Source organism: Pygoscelis adeliae, unplaced genomic scaffold (genome assembly GCF_000699105.1).
Source record: "Pygoscelis adeliae isolate BGI_AS28 unplaced genomic scaffold, ASM69910v1 Scaffold9, whole genome shotgun sequence".
In the NCBI taxonomy this organism is placed as follows: Eukaryota; Metazoa; Chordata; class Aves; order Sphenisciformes; family Spheniscidae; genus Pygoscelis; species Pygoscelis adeliae.
Window position 1 is genome coordinate 2,073,202 of NW_008825557.1, and position 16,496 is coordinate 2,089,697.

General features: G+C 40.6%; 1 protein-coding gene across 1 annotated transcript in view; it reads right to left on the reverse strand.

Annotated features, from left to right (window-relative positions):
- Positions 1-14,614, reverse strand: part of PTPRZ1 (protein tyrosine phosphatase, receptor-type, Z polypeptide 1) — a 66,573-nt gene extending 51,959 nt beyond the window's left edge. Inside the window, exons 1-6 of the mRNA XM_009332274.1 lie at positions 14,416-14,614; positions 12,409-12,560; positions 10,826-10,921; positions 10,498-10,564; positions 6,711-6,868; positions 6,002-6,152 (exon numbers count right to left, since the gene is read on the reverse strand). Coding sequence (XP_009330549.1) covers positions 6,002-6,152; positions 6,711-6,868; positions 10,498-10,564; positions 10,826-10,921; positions 12,409-12,560; positions 14,416-14,611 — 820 coding nt within the window. The 5' untranslated portion in view covers positions 14,612-14,614. The remainder of the gene's footprint in view (positions 1-6,001; positions 6,153-6,710; positions 6,869-10,497; positions 10,565-10,825; positions 10,922-12,408; positions 12,561-14,415) is intronic.
- Between the last annotated feature and the right edge of the window lie 1,882 nt (positions 14,615-16,496).

Consider the following 16,496-nt stretch of genomic DNA (forward strand, 5'->3'; position numbering starts at 1 on the left):
TATTTCACGACGATTCCTTCCCAAGTTGTTGTCTCTTGCCCTTCTTCTGATGCCTCTTCATCAGTCATCCTGCCTGTGCTGTTTCCTTCCCCTTCCTGCCAGTCTTAGTAACACAGAGGTAGTTTGCTCCTGCCTTTTCCCACTTTCCCTCTCCAGAGACTGGGAAATGTGAGGAGATCACATACAAACTTACCTAATTAAAGACTTCTGCTCTGATACAGACTTTGAAAATCTGGGCAAAGAGACTTCAAGAAAGGGAGCTCTCGAGTCTGTTACTAGTCTGAAGTCACAGATATTCAACTGGATTAAAAGTCTCAAGCAGCAAAATACTATTCACAGGAAGTCAGAGACCTAAATTCAAGCCCCCTGCAGGGGCTTGAATTCAGGTCTCTGCTTTCCCCAGATGCTCGTTTTGTGTATCAGATCATGGTAAATGCACCTAGCTTTGCTTATTCTTCTGTGGAATAAAATGCTGCCCACGTAACTCAGAAGTTTTTAATCTAAACTGAATTGCATCATCAGGGAGCACCAAGGTACATTAGCCAAATCATTATCAGAAACTACTTGGGCTGTGTTTTTGACAAAAAGGCCTTTATAAGCTGCCCAAATTTGGCTTATTCATATATATATATATATATATAAATTTGTGCCTGGATTTAAGCTTCTCTGAGCTTGACAGAGTTGGAATAAAGCTAGGTGTTGTTCTGAGGCAGCACTGGATAACTGACAGAATTTTTTTCACATTTGTTGCTTTCTTCTACCTTTAGTTGAATCTGGGTTGGAGATTTTTATCTTTTAAATCCAGATTTTCAACTGTGGAAGCCGTGAAATCACTTCATTTAGATTAAGACATTCAAGAGCTTTTCAGCTCCCTGTCACAGTGTGTGGCAGAAAGTAGTTCTTCAATATCCCCAGTCTACTCTGTCTCCATGATGGAGGTGGAGCAGCACAGTAGATATGTGTGCTGGGTTGACCTTGGCTGGCCACCAGGTGCCCACCCAGCCGCTCTCTCACTCCCCCTCCTCAGCAGGAGAGGGGAAGAAAATAAGATGAAAAAGCTCATGGGACAAGATAAAGACAGGGAGATCGCTCACTAATCACCGTCATGAGCAAAACAGACTCAGCTTGGGGAAACTAATTTAATTTATCACCAATTAAAATAGAGTAGGATAGTGAGAAACTAAAAACTAAAAACACCTTCTCTCCACCCTTCCCTTCTTCCCAGGCTCAATTTCACTCCTGACTCTCCCACCTCCCCACCCCAAGCGGCACAGGGGGATGGGGAATGGGGTTGGTGGTCAGTTCATAATGCTTTGCCTCTACCGCTCCTTCCTCCTCATGCCGTTCCCCTGCACCAGCGTGGGGTCCCACCCATGGGATACAGTCCTTTACGAACTCCTCCAGCGTGGGTCCTTTCCATGGGGTACAGTCCTTCAGGGAAAGACTGCTACAGTGTAGGTCCCCCATGGGGTCACAGATCCTGCCAGAAAACCTGCTCCCGTGTGGGCTCTCCATGGGCTGCAGCAGGACAACCTGCTTCACCATGGTTTTTTCCACAGGCTGCAGGGCAATCTTTGCTCCGGCACCTGGAGCACCTCCTCTGCCTCCTTCTTCTCTCACCTTGGTGTCACAGGGCTGTTTCTCTCACATTTTCCTCACTTCTCACTGTCATGCAGCATTTTGCCCTGTCTTAACTATGTCTTCCCCAAGGCTCGGAGCCGGCTGGAACCGGCTGTGTCCGGCACGGGGCAGCCCCGGCCTCTCCTCACAGAGGCCGCCCTGCAGCCCCCGCTGCCAGCACGGGGGCACCGACACCCAGCACATTATGTCAGTATAAAGTATCCTGCACAAGAGGAAATGTCTTGAGAGAATCTGAGAATGGTTACAGCTAATTTATGTCATCTGTGGTACACGAAATGGTAAAGGCTTGAGTCCTTACCCCTGGTCTTGCAAGAGAATTTAACTAAAATAACTGCTGAGGTTTACACAGTTGTATTTTGCAGGGGAAAAAGGTTGACAAATATTTTTTACCAATATATATTGTTAGTCCTGAATTTTAAGAACCCATTGTTTTTTATATCTTTACTAAATCCAAGAAGATTAACAAGAATTGTGTTTCTGCACTTACTCACAGGGCATTACCAGAAGAGTGGAGCGGATGGGAAGTTATGTAATGGGCCCAGCAGCTACCACGATGGTTCTCAGGTTTATAGGAATAAACAATGATTTCTATTATAAATGGATTTTCATGCCAGCTGAGGTTGGTGGAGATAAAGCATTACAATTTCAAAAAGCTTTTTGAGTTGAATCCTCAAGTACGGCTGTAAGAATTAGCTATTTTAGTCGTCTTCTTAAATATATACATACATATATGCATACATACATATCACAGAGGAAAATTACATGTATCACTAGGCAGGTTTGTGGAACGAAGTATCTCCCATGTCCTCGGTAGGGCAGTGCTTGTATACCAAGAATGTTGAGGTTGTCACGGTGTGAAAATTTCTGACAATATATTGCCAAAATTAGTTTATAATTGAATAGAAAGATTCTTTTAGCCCTTCTAAGGAAACTTAGCTCTACTTAAGAAATGTCATGTATTAATAACAGCAATAAATCAAGCACTTAATCCTACCACCTAATGAGAGTCTACACTGAATCCAACAGGAGAAAATTGGGATTCTAGTTTTCACAACACAAAATAATTTTTCAGTTATCTACTTGAGTAAGTCCACTCCTGTCATTTCTCTTTGTCATCTAAAGGGATTTCAAAGATTATTTTTTCTCTGTTGACTACAAGAATTTTGCAATACTAAATATGAAATACATAAGCCTATTTACTCTTGGGGACTTAGGCATCCATGTTACAGTTTTTACATTTCAACATTTAAATTTAATGATTCCTAGAGCTTTTTATTTACCTTCTCTTAAAATAGAGGTGAAAATATAAACGCTCCTCTAAAGTTCTACATTAAACAAATCCTATAATTGCATTTGTGTGTGTATATATACATGTGTGTGTACATAAATATGTACATGTATGTGTATGTGATGTTGTTGCATTTACATAGTGCACATAAATATTAACAGAAATGCGAAACATATATACAGGAAGACTTGAAATTTCAGTGATCCCTTTCTGTCCCTCCTTGTTTATGCTCAAAGCAGAATTTTCAACCTACAATTTGTTACTTTAAATACCTAGTTTGGAATAAGTGGAATCTGTATGAGATTCAACAAGGCCAAGTGCCAGGTCCTGCACTTCGGCCACAACAACCCCATGCAGCGCTACAGGCTTGGGGAAGAGTGGCTGGAAAGCTGCCTGGCGGAAAAGGACCTGGGGGTGCTGGTCGACAGCTGGCTGAACATGAGCCGGCAGTGTGCCCAGGTGGCCAAGAAGGCCAATGGCATCCTGGCCTGTATCAGAAATAGTGTGGCCAGCAGGAGCAGGGAAGTGATCGTGCCCCTGTACTTGGCACTGGGGAGGCTGCACCTTGAATACTGTGTTCAGTTTTGGGCCCCTCACTACAAGAAGGACATCGAGGTGCTGGAGCGTGTCCAGAGAAGGGCAATGAGGCTGGTGAAGGGTCTGGAGAACAAGTCTTATGAGGAGCGGATGAGGGAACTGGGGTTGTTTAGCCTGGAGAAAAGGAGGCTCAGGGGAGACCTCATCGCTCTCTACAACTACCTGGAAGGAGGTTGTAGTGAGGTGGGTGTCGGTCTCTTCTCCCAAGTAACTGGTGAAAGGACGAGAGGAAATGGCCTCAAGTTGCGCCAGGGGAGGTTTAGATTGGATGTGAGGAAAAATTTTTTTACTGAAAGAGTGGTTAAACATTGGAACAGGCTGCCCAGGGAAGTGGTTGAGTCACCATCCCTGGAGGTATTTAAAAGACGTGTAGATGAGGCGCTTAGGGACATGGTTTAGTGGGCATGGTGGTGTTGGGTTGACGGTTGGACTCGATGATCTTAGAGGTCTTTTCCAACCTTAATGATTCTATGATTCTATGATTCTATAAGTTCTACATGTGTTCGCTGCCACAGTAATGTGAGTGCAGGACACTTTTGTCTTAAACTAGGTAGATTGAAACCCATTTGTTTGGTAGTATACAAGTCGATGTACAGAGAAATTTTGGATGCTTTGTACAACATATTTTATCATTACATGAAGCGGAAGGGCCTTCTAATTTTACATGGTATAACTCAGTGCAGAACAGGATCCTAATATCTTTAGGCTGGACACTCTTTTCTAATCTGTATGGATACCAAACTCACAGATAAGATAGAAAATTCACAGAATCTCTCTTTGATATAGTGCAGAAATGGGACTCATTGGAAGCAACCTCCTACGCAGTTTTAAAGCACACACTGCTTTGGGACAGCACGTGGAAAATTCCTTCAGGTGTCAGCACATGGAGTGGACAGAAGGAAGCAGGGGCCTGTCTTAAACGGTATTATCCAGCTTTTCTTCTTGTCCGTCTCTATGGAAATCTAGATTAGGATGGCACAGCTGAAAGTAGCTTCCTTCTATTGCAGTGACTGAGCTGAAGGTCAAGGTCATGGCTGTAGTGCAACCACCTGGGAGGCAAGTGAATTGCAGGTGGCAGAAGAAGTCCTGGTCCAGGACTTTGAAGTCTGTCTTCAAAGGTCCTTTGCCTATGACATTTCTTCACTATAGATTGACTCCTATTTATAAAGGACTGAGAAGATTCATTTCCTTCTGACAACATGGACATAAGAAAAGGTGGTCTGTATTACAGTGACCTGTCCCCAGAGACCTTCATTAAACAGAGGGATTTGGGGAAGGACAATCTTTCTTTAAGTTAGGCCAAATCAACAACGTCCGTTGTAAGTCTATTTGGAAACAGAAATTTATTTGTGATAATGTGCTTGATTGCTGCAGCTCAATTCCATGCTCCTTCTCCAAGTTTCAAAATTTCAAGTGCTGCTTAGTACCTAAACAAAAAAACCCTGCCAGAACAGATATTTCTTGGCTTAGACCAATGCAAAAAAATTCATATCCTGGGCACACATCTGAGGAGTTCATGACAAGCTGAGGTCAAACAGAAGTGTCACCGACTGGTTATAAAATGAAGCAGTAAAGCTATCCTGTGCAGCACTGTGGTGAAACAGTGTGATGTACTTGTGCAGGGGACCCAGCCCTCCGGCAGTTCTGAAATGATGAACATCCCCTAGCTTGTACGCAAGCTTCATACACAGGGTCCTTCCAGTAGGAAAAAAAAAAGTATCCACCCAACCAAGGTAAATTAAAATGAAACCACACTTCTTTCTAATCTGGAGAACACCTACATCACATGCTTCGGTCATCTGTCTGTGTCTAATTAAGCACAGTTCAGTGCAACTGAGTTTAAGAATCTACAGGTATCTCCACCCAAGTAGCAACATAATGCCCCAAAAATAGATGTTTACTATTTATTCTTCCATGCTTTTAAGTATAGAAATCATTGACTTCCATATTTAGTGCTAGATCTTGTTTCCCATTACATAATGTACTGTTTTGTCATATAACCTTCACAAACTTCCCTGAGGTTTTAGGTAAAACAGAGAACAGAATCTGGCTTCTGGGATTCTATCTATCACTTTCTCAGCAGACTATGTGAAATGAACTTGGTGACCTCAGTTCAGCCTCTGTTGGAAAAGCATCCATATTACACAACAAAGAACCAAATGGGTTTGTAAAACAACATCCTCTCGCAGCCCCTGAAAAGGCAGCTTTGTTTAAGTCTGAAACACATTAAAAGGGCAGTGCAAGAAAGCTTGAACTGAACGTTTGGTCAAGACAAGCATTGAATTTTCCACTCCATTTAATCTGACATGTTTTATGATTGCTAGTTTTTTTTCTCTGAAGTGATAGATTTATGAGTAATAATACAGCATGCTACTTTCTACACAATTTAAGATTAGTATCTTCATACTAGGATGAATCTTTTACTGAAAATTGTCTTTCAACCTGTGAAGAGAGGAATGACTATTCAGTAAATACCTGCTTCATGAATTTCTTCTTGTCCAGTGTAAGAGGAAAACACTTGTCCAAAGAACTTATATTGCTGCTCTCGAAAGTTGTTTTGCAGGTAGTCCATCAGCATAACATAGCCAGACTGCTGCATTGTAAGGACTTCACAGAATACAGCTAACTAGAAGAGGTGAGGAAAAAAAGAAGTCAGAAGTCATAACAAATTAACCAGATTCTGCTAACAGGCAAAAACCCTGGGGAAAAGATGTTGGGTAAAGTCTCCCCATTGAGCTCTCCTGGGTGGCACTGAACTTTTGTTCCTCTGTACCAGCAGTATGTCTAATAGTTTACTCCACCTGTATTTCTCAACCACTCTGCTGTTGGAGCTACGCTGGGGGAATTCCCATTTAGCTGAGGGAATATGGAAAAAAATTACTCCTCTTTATCTGGGCTAGAAGTCCAGACAGCCTGCAGAGTTAGGAAGTGTGTTCTTACTCCCTTCCAAGGCAAGACATGACTCAGAATCTAGTCCTGAACCAAAAAAGGGAAAAGATGACATACTCAAGTAATATATATGCTTTCCAATTTAATGGCTGCATGAAAAATTTATAACTAGATAAAAGAAAAGCTAGGTTGTTGGGCTGGCAATGAATGCCATGAGCTTTTACCATATACATGGCAACTGCTTTTCTTTGGTATTATGTACAATTGTTTGGTTTTAATACAGTAAACAAATTACCTGGTCTTCAGAAATACTAATGGTATCTTTAAACACAATCCATTCAACCGTTTCAGAGCAGGGAGGAGTTGATAAAGACCCATTATAAGTGTAATATTTGTCTGTTACATTCGGCAAAAGGTTCAGCAAAATAAATGGTTCTAAGACAGCCTGTTTTCCTGAAAAAAAAAAAAAATTAGCATTGGATAGTTAAAATACTGCAGAAGCAATGAATAAATAGAAATCACACTCTCCAAAAGAGTTACCATTATAGGAACATGCTAATTTTGAGGCTATTCAAAATTTGATCTCTGGAGAGACAAGCATACAAATAAATTGCTGAGCCTTTTCTATTTAGTTTGAATAAGTATTGTTCAAAAACAACTTTGTTTACTTGGGAAAGTGTAATGAGTTACTCCAGTAATCAGTACATTGGTTCACAAGAATTTGTCCACCTGTAAGTTTACTCGCAAATGTCCAAGATGCCAAATCTTTGTCTCACACATGAACTTCAAAGAAAAAATATGTTAAATCTCTGTTCTTGGTCTCATGACATGGCTTCAAACTCTCCCTGAATTTGGTCAAGTAGTTGAGTTTCTCGCAGGATCTTAACCTCTGCAGAAAATCACTGCCTGGGGAACTGTCGCCATATTAGACCTCAGAGTTATATTACTCACGACAGCAGAAGCAGAATTTCTGTGGATCAGGGGTTTTTAAAATGGTGACAATACAGTGAAAAACTTGACAGTTTTATACAAAGCAGAGAAGAATGCAAAGACCTCCTCCAGGAGAGTATGACCACTCTGGTTGTTGTCCTGTGAAAATAATACCACGTCTTTCAGGTCAGCAGTTTACCTGGTACCTTGTCAGCTGGGAGCATGCATGAGGAATTGCTGGGAGTCCATCCACAGAAAGCTAAGTTCATGCTGGTATGGCAGTAGGGTCCAGCAACAGAAATTGGCAGAAATGGTACCAACTTCCTCAAGGCAGATTTTTTCAGACTGTGACAATTATCAATCTTGTGATAATTATCTGCCTTATTGTCTGGTGCATCCAAAATAATACTTGTTTTTTACACCTTGGAATAATGTAGATCCTTATATACCTTATTTAAACCTCAAGTTACTGATTTTACATTTCTCCCTATTTGATAAGTATTCACTTATGAATATCTAATGAATTTTCAGACTGTGCATTAACTTGTGGTTTTACGGATATGTTACTTCTTGAGCCCTGTACAGATTTCTGACCTGTCTTTGTCTTCAAAATTCCTTGCAAATTTGGTGAGAGCAGCAAATTTCATTAACAGTTTACTACAAATCATTGATGCTTTTCTTCTGTACAATGACTGTTCCATGGAGTTAAGGTTTAAGAGCTGGCTCCTCCCCTCTCTCTTATCCATGTGTCACGAAAGGGGAACGTTTAGCTGTGTCGAGCAAAGCCCATCCTTCTATTTCTCCTGTCAACAAGTTAATCAACCTTCAGACAGAAGCTATCATTGCTGTCTGGTACGTGTCTAGTTAACGTATTCTTCCTTCAGTAAAAATGAATGGCTAGTTCATTTTATATAGATGCTTGGGGACATGAATCTTCTCATTTATAGTAAGAACCCTGCCATACGTTTTGCAACTTTGGATTTTAAAATGCCCTTTAATGTGATTGACAGCCTAGATTCTAAAATCAAACACCTACAAAGAATGATGAGAAACACAGAGTTTGTCCGGAAGGAACAGGACTGCTCCTCTGCAGAGCTTGAGAACTCAGCAACTGGCATTCAAATAAGCACAAAATAGATATGACTGACAAGGACAGATCATGTACATCACAGACATGGACAGATCGAGTGCTATTCACTTTTCTTCAGGAGGAACAACTTGATTTAGTCATGACCTGAATTTTCAGAGCTCATTTGCATTTTATTCAAGAAACGGATATTCTACTCATTGTTGAACTGCCATGTAGTGGCTGTATCTTGAATCTTGCTGCTGATAGTTTTACAGCTCCTTCCAAGGCTGTAGTACAGTATCTGCCTTGATGTATTACTCGTTCTTTGTGTTTCACAGAAGATGGCACACAAAGATAATGAATCTTAACTGCTTTATATTTCCTCCTCCTCTGTCTCTGTAATTTATGAAAGTCGCTCCCTTTTATATTTGTTGAATGGTGTTTGTTTTCCGGAGAAAAACAATCTTGATTTTAGTGTCATACTTTTGAAAGCTTTTAGAATAGTGGACTAATAGCTTTTTACACTTTCAACCTATTGATCTTAAGGGGCTTTACAAAGCTCAAGCATCCTTACATACAGGAATACAGAGACAAAGTTGGCCATTTACTTAAGGTCATGGCCATGATGTAAGAAAATATCCCTGTTCAAGACAGTGGTCATTTGTGTTTATTCTTCTGCGAAGCCACCATGAAACTGAGTTAGAAACAGAGACCAGATCTCCTTATGCACCACCCTGAAGTTTATGTGCTCTGATGTGAAACCACGAGGAATTCTAAAACACCAAAGTGTCAACATTTGGTTTGAATAATGCTAGTACAAATATAATATAATTGGATTATTTCAGATTTACACAGGAGCTACTGAAAAAAGAATTCATCTCTGCTGAGTCTACTGATACTCATACGGTCTCATGCTTATAAGACACATCTTGGATGGCTGCAACAGGGTTATTTGTCTTCCAACCACATACAAAAATCCAAAAATGTATGATTAAGAAAGCTTACAGAATAAATCAGACATTTCTCTTGATTTAGCATTTAAAGAGTTGCAAATTCCTCATGATAGTTATACATTCATTTACACTTACTGCTGTTGTTACAAATATTCAGTCTTGGAGTAAATAAATCATAGAATCATAGACTATCTCAAGTTGGAAGGGACCCACAAGGATCATTGAGTCCAACTCCCTGCTCCTCGCAGGACTACCTGAAACTACACCGTATGACTAACAGTGTCATCCAGACGCTCCTTGAACTCTGACAAGCTTGGTGCCATGGCCACTTCCCTGGGGAGCCTGTCCCAGTGACCAACCACCCTCTCAGTAAAGAACCTTTTCCTAATGTCCAATCTGAACTTCCCCTGATGCAGCTTCATACCATTTCCTCATGTCCTATCGCTGGTCACCAGAGAGAGGAGATCAGCACCTCCTCCTCCACTGCTCCCCTTGAGGAAGTTGTAGTCTGCGATGAGGTCCCCCCTCAGCCTTCTCTTCTCCAAGCTGAACAAACCAAGTGACCTCAGCCGCTCCTCGTAAGTCTTGTCCTCAAGACCTTTCACCATCTTGGTCGCCCTCCTCTGGACACACTCTAATAGATGTCCTTCTTATACTGAGGCGCCCACAACTGCACACAGTACTGGAGGTGGAGCTGCACCAGTGCAGTGTGGAGTGGGACAGTCACCTGCCTAGGCCAGCTAGCTACGCTGTGCTTGATGCACCCCAGGACACGGTTGGCCCTTTTTGCTGCCAGGGCACACTGTTGACTCATATTCAACTTGCGATCAACCCAAACCCCCAGATCTCTTTCCACAGGGCTGCTCTCCAGCCTCTCATCCCCCAGTTTGTACATATAACCAGGATTACCCTGTCCCAGGTGCAGAATCTGGCACTTGCTCATGTTAAATTTCATACAGTTGGTGATTGCCCGGCTCTCTAGTCTATCCAGATGAATTTTGTTGTTCTAACAAAATAGACATGGCTGAGCTCTAGAGAACCGTGCTCCCTGATGTCTTTAAGGTTTCATAATTACACTGCAATGGAATTTAGTCTAATCAGTAATCAATAAAACATGGACGTAGACTTACCGAAACGACTAACACTATCTACTCCATTAATGATTGGATTATAATCCGGATTGTCTTCTAGTCCAATCTGTTAAAAAGAAATTGCATTTTTTTTTAACAGTACAGGCTTCATGAAAAAAAATTGAAAGTTACAGTTTACCACTAAAATTATAGATGACTTAAAGCAGAGCAAATGTATTTTGCCCATTTGCTTTTCTGTAAGAATAAATTAGAAATATATATGCAAATTTTTAACTCAGTGATCACACATTGGAACCAGTTAAATTCAGTTGCAACATCTGCTGTGTTTCAAAGCTTGTTAAATGACACAAAGATATACTTTGTTTACCTCAAACAAAATTGATAAAGCTCTTAACTTTCCATTTCCTTTAACTGCCTCTTCAAAATTTGTAAACTGATCTGCATCATAGCAGTAGATTTGCATCTGCAAATAAAAATATATTCAAATGTTATATATACAAAAAAATAAAAAAAATAAATAAATGCATTTATATTCCCATTTTGAGAAAAAATGTCCAAGCAATAAATTTCATTACAAATATATGGGTGTTTTTATCTATCTCACATGCATTATCTGAAGATATAGATTGGAATTCATCAGCTGTTAGCTATCTAAAAATGACCTCTCCTGGAAAACCACTAAGTATGCAGGAGTTATCCTTTCAAGGAGCACAACGGTCTCCATGGATAACACAGTAAGCCGAGATAACTTGCTGATACTGGACATCTAACCTAGAGTACTCAGGTGAGATGAATCTTGAAATCAGTGGTAAAACATGAATAATAAGGCAAGATGTCCCTACTGCATCTGCCTTGCAGTAAGTGTAAAGAAGCATTGGTAATAAAAGATTACAAGGTATTTTGAGCCCACATTTGACTGCTGTCATAGGCATTGGGTTTGTTGCACCCCTTCCTCTCTTTCTCCGGATGCAGTTGGGAAATCTCCTCCAATGCCAAGTAACCAACATGAATGGGGAAGTGTCCTGCTCCTACTAGCTTTTCATGTGATGATTGATGATGGAAGAGAACGTTCTCTTCAATGCCTTGGCAGGACAGGTGGAGTGTGAGTGGGAATTTTTAAATGGCTAGTGAGGTAAAGGAAACGACACTGCCCAGGGAAAGCTCTTGGCTCACAGCTCTCCATGGAGTACAGCCAACCTTGGCTCTATTGCTTTGCTCTGACAAAGAAGTCCAGAGCGCTCAGAGTGAGGAGCAGCACGGTTGCCTGCCACAACTACATCTTTTTATCTGGAAAATGATCACAACACCATGTTGAGGGTTGCAAGTTTGGTCTGCAGAGTGTCCTCGTGGATCTCAGCAAGAACTGCTGCTCTCCTTCATCCCATCCCCATGCTACTGCAAGCTATTCTGCCAAACCAGCCAGGGGTACGCTGGCCTGGCTGCCCGTGAATGCGGCCGCACCCAGGACCTGCTCTCACATGGTAGCTCCTGGCACGCCGCTGCCAGCTCTTTCCAGCCCAGCGACATGGGCCGCACTTTGTCTCGGTAAGGGCCAGCAGCTCCCATGGGCTCTCAGCAAAGCCCCAGCTTTGAAAAGTCCATTTATACTTTAAACAACTGACTGCTATGGAATATGATGGGCCAAACTCATAGGAGCTTAACTGTTAGTGGGAGCTTGAATTTTGTCAGATTAGCAGAACCGACTCCTACTGTCATCTTAGAAGACGTGTGAAAACGCATAGTTTAGACATTCTCAACATGCCACGGAATAGTGCCGTACGCTGTCCTTCTAAAATGCATCATTTAAATATTATTAATTTGGATTTAAGTGAATGATTATATTTGCAAATAGACTTTAATCCAGCGACAAACAAAGGTATTCAGTAAACAGTATTACTTTTTGCAGAATGTCAAATCGTCAAAATTGTCAAAATCTATTCTGTACTTTACCTCAAGGGGAAATTTTTGTCCTTCTAAACTATGTTCTGATCCGTCTGATGACACGTTGCATTTTCCCCAGTGAAAAGTGATCTTGCTTGCTTTGAATACGGTGTCTAACCCACCTCCACTTACATAATAATCATTTGTCAGGTTAATTTCCACTGAACAGAGAGAGAGAGAGGGGAAAAAAAGGAGTGTCAATATAAAAGCCAGCCAGGGCATCTATGACTCTCCTATTTCAGTATTAAGTGCTAAAAGATTAATATGATACATTTATTTCCCTGTATTTCATAAGCAATTTGACAGGAAATTGGTTATTTAAACTAAGTAAGAAGTGCGGTAATTCACTATTAACATGGAGAAATATGTTTCATTTCATGCTGCAATTCATAAAATAGTTATCTAATGAAGTGCAGTATCATATTGGTCTGCTGTTGTCTGAAACTAGCCACAGAACTATGCTAGAAAGCTCAGAAAACTGGCCTAACCACCAATCTGACTGTCTAAGAAAAGAAATTCCTGGAATACATAGCTTCCTGAAAGCACCTGTGTTTTTAACAAAAAGGAAAATACAGCCCCCCCTGCCATTATTATCACAATTCTAGATACAAATCATGAGGCAACACAAGAAAGGAAAATTTTAGCCAGTTCCTAGGAGGACTGTCCTGTCTGTGAGACCCTTTAGCTGTGGAGCAGTCTCCCATGGGAGGAGGTGATGACAGCTGGACATAGCTGTATGCAAACTGTAGATTGGACTGAGCATTTGTCTTCTGGAGGGAATGAGCAGGGTGGAATAGACCAAAGCCCCACATTTGGCTTTCCCACCTCCAGTGATTGTGAATTGTTTGACCTCTTACTAAAACAGCACTAATGGAGTTCAGTTTCATTACACTCCTTTCCTCAAAACCTTGAAGACAATTTTAACTGCAGAGCTTAGCAGTTCCTTTCATAATATCTGAATTGCTGTAGATGAGGAAGAGCTCAGTTCACTTTTATGGACTTCAAAGAATGTTTCCTCAGGGATCTCTTGACAAGACAAATGCACTATTTATCTCAGCCAGTAGGGCAAGAGGGAAGTAAGTGATTTGTGGAGTAGTATGTAGGAAGTACATGATGGGGCCAAGAACAGAAATCAGGAACAATGACACTAAAATAAAATAAAATAAAATAAAATAAAATAAAATAAAATAAAATAAAATAAAATGGCTGGTCTAGGGGTCCCACTGGAACTGGTAGAAGGTCAAAGGCAGTTGTTAAGAGATTTGTTCCTCCATACCTATGCCCAAAATAAGAAACAGTACTTTCAACAAGCAGCTTTTAGTTACTGCTATCCTGGATTTATAAGTGGTTGCAAAAAGATTTGTCTGACAATGTAAATGCCACCATAAGCTTCTTTTATAGCTGGGAGAAATAGGCACTTGTAGGCATAAATCACTTCTTTGTAAAATACATTTCAAAGATAGGTATGACAAATCGGACCATAAAAGCACCTACTTCTCTTCTTTGACTGTAAGAAGTCGTCTAAGTGAGCAATTCAGACACAAGTGTCTGCAATATAGGTGTTTGTGTAGGTGAGATGAATCCCATTCTGAGTTTTTTGAAACCACAACTCACCCATGAAGTCCTTCCAGATGAGTAGGTAATTTATTCATACGTTTAAAAAATAATTTTTGTATACTTGTTACAGATTCTAGACATGTAGTAATAATTATCATTATTTCATAGCAAATGCTAAAAGACTGTTTAGCTTCAGTGAAGTGCTCATGGTGGGATGATAGTAAGGATGTGACTGCTTTCACTCTACCTGTCTGTGCACATAATTTTCATTTGTGTGATTTCTCTATTATGCTTGGCTATTGTCATCATCTGTTTTTTTTATTTAATGGATAAATTCAGAATGCACCAGCTAAGGAAAAGTGAAATGAAAATGTTTCATTAAAAGTCCTTGGTTGATTATCTGTCCTATATCACTTTTCTGACCTCATTTAACTCCAAACATGAAATCTGACTTTTTACCTGTTTTACCAGTGTTGCGAATGAAAGTATCTTCCAAAGTTTCCTTTTCCCATCCATGGAACTTAAGTTTCTTCAGATTCACATTTACTTGGGTAAGATCTTCATCTATATTAATAGGAGATTGTTTGGCACCATTGCAGGCTGAATATTTCTTTCCCCAGTTCTTTTGGTTCAAAGTTCCTAGAAATGAAAACATTTTGGGTAAATACATTTAAAAACTAAACTGGCATCCATATATTTTTTTAATGTGGGATAGTTAAAACACAGTTTGCAATCTGTGATCAGAGTATCTGCCCTTCTTTTAGGCCTCATTTGTAGCAATACTTAGCACACCTACTATTGCATCCTAACTTCAACAGTTAAGTCACTTTTTGACCATTTTAGACATCATACATACATGCTTATGAATCTCTAGCGAAAGCAGAAAACAACAAAACCCCCCTCACACACAATATAGAGAAATAATAAATAGAAGGGGGGGCGGAAGCTTTCAGGTGGGAGAAATTGGCATTCAAAAAAACTTGGGAATTACTGCAAAACCCTCCTTTCCAAATAACTCTTTTAATCATGTGAATGTCATTAACGTTCCTTCTGCCCAACGAAGTCAGTCATCCAGTAAGATTTTTAAATAAACAAAAGCAGTACGATCATTTAAAAAATCCTTACACAGAGAGAAAAAGGTAAAGTGATTCTACCCTGAAAAAGGTTAGTGATGCTCTGGCCGGAGAGCCTGGCTGTATGGCCCGGCTTTGCCCGTGGAGGGCCACCACGCACGCACACTCCAGCCATCTCCCTTCGCAGCTGCCGGGCGAGAGCGGCCAGGAGGTCCTGTCCTGCAGCAGGGCACCTTCTCCAGGGCACAGGGGCTGCGTGGCATTTCACTGTGGCCAGTTCAGACATAGACAACATGGACGCAGACAGCATGTCCTTCACCAAAGACTGGATTATCTTCCGTAAGAAATGCTCAAGTACTCTACAGATCAGTGTGAGGGGTTAGCAGCTGCTCTGATAATATTTTGTTTATATAATATAGTAATATAAATAATACAATATTTTGTGTATATTTATGTGTTTGCATACATACAAATATTTTTTCCTGACAGGGAATTCTGGTAACACTTCAAAGGGCTAATTAAAACCAAGAGTTGACTGCACAGACCTAAGAAAATATAATTGCCTCAGTTAGCTTCCCACTTACTAGTAGTTAAGAGCTAATATTAGTGCATCCAATGCACACATTTGAATTCCATTAGACATGCTGAAATGAGCCAGTGCTCATTTACAGGCCGCTGCGCTTCATCCAAGTCTGTCAGCGGAAGATTTGCTATATTGTACCCCAGGCAAGGACAGCCCTCATATTGCACTCAGAAAACTCAGAGAGGGGAGAAGATATGCAGCCAGTCCTGTAACCATGACAATAGGCAGTAATACAAGACGCTCATCTGGATAGCTAGCAACCTAGAAACAAACCTGAGCTAAATTATTCAACAAGTATCAAGTCAAGCGAGTTACCAGTATCACCTTGCTGCATCAGAATTACTGCAGGTCAGATGGTATATAAACCCTTTTACTTCTTGCAAACAGCAACAGAAGAAATTGTTAGGCACAACAGCCAAGCAAACCTAAATGAGTTTAAGTCACGGGATTATGAAACTGAATATCCTGCAGGTGGGAATTAGAGCCCTGTATCGAGCAAGCAGTGGTCCCCTTGGGAATGGCACATGGTAAGCTTGCAGGTCCTCCTCAAGTCACACTTGTACTGGACATTAGCTGTCAGTTATAGTTTATCACCCAGGCGAATAATGCAATATCCTGATTTCCAATGTGCTTTTCATAAGAAAAGAGTGGCTAATATTTCACCTTCTCTCTCAAAAGCCTCCCTTAAGAAATTCTGAGCCCAAATCAATCAAAAATTGGAGATGAATCTGCTCAGATCTTCTATAGAGAATTTTCTAACAAATATTGAAGGTTTTTAAAACCAAGAAAGCCAATTTAAATATAAATTAGAATAACTAACTTTTAAACAGAAAAGCCTCCAAACAGGGTCAGACAGGACAGAAATAACAATTCTCGGCTTGCAG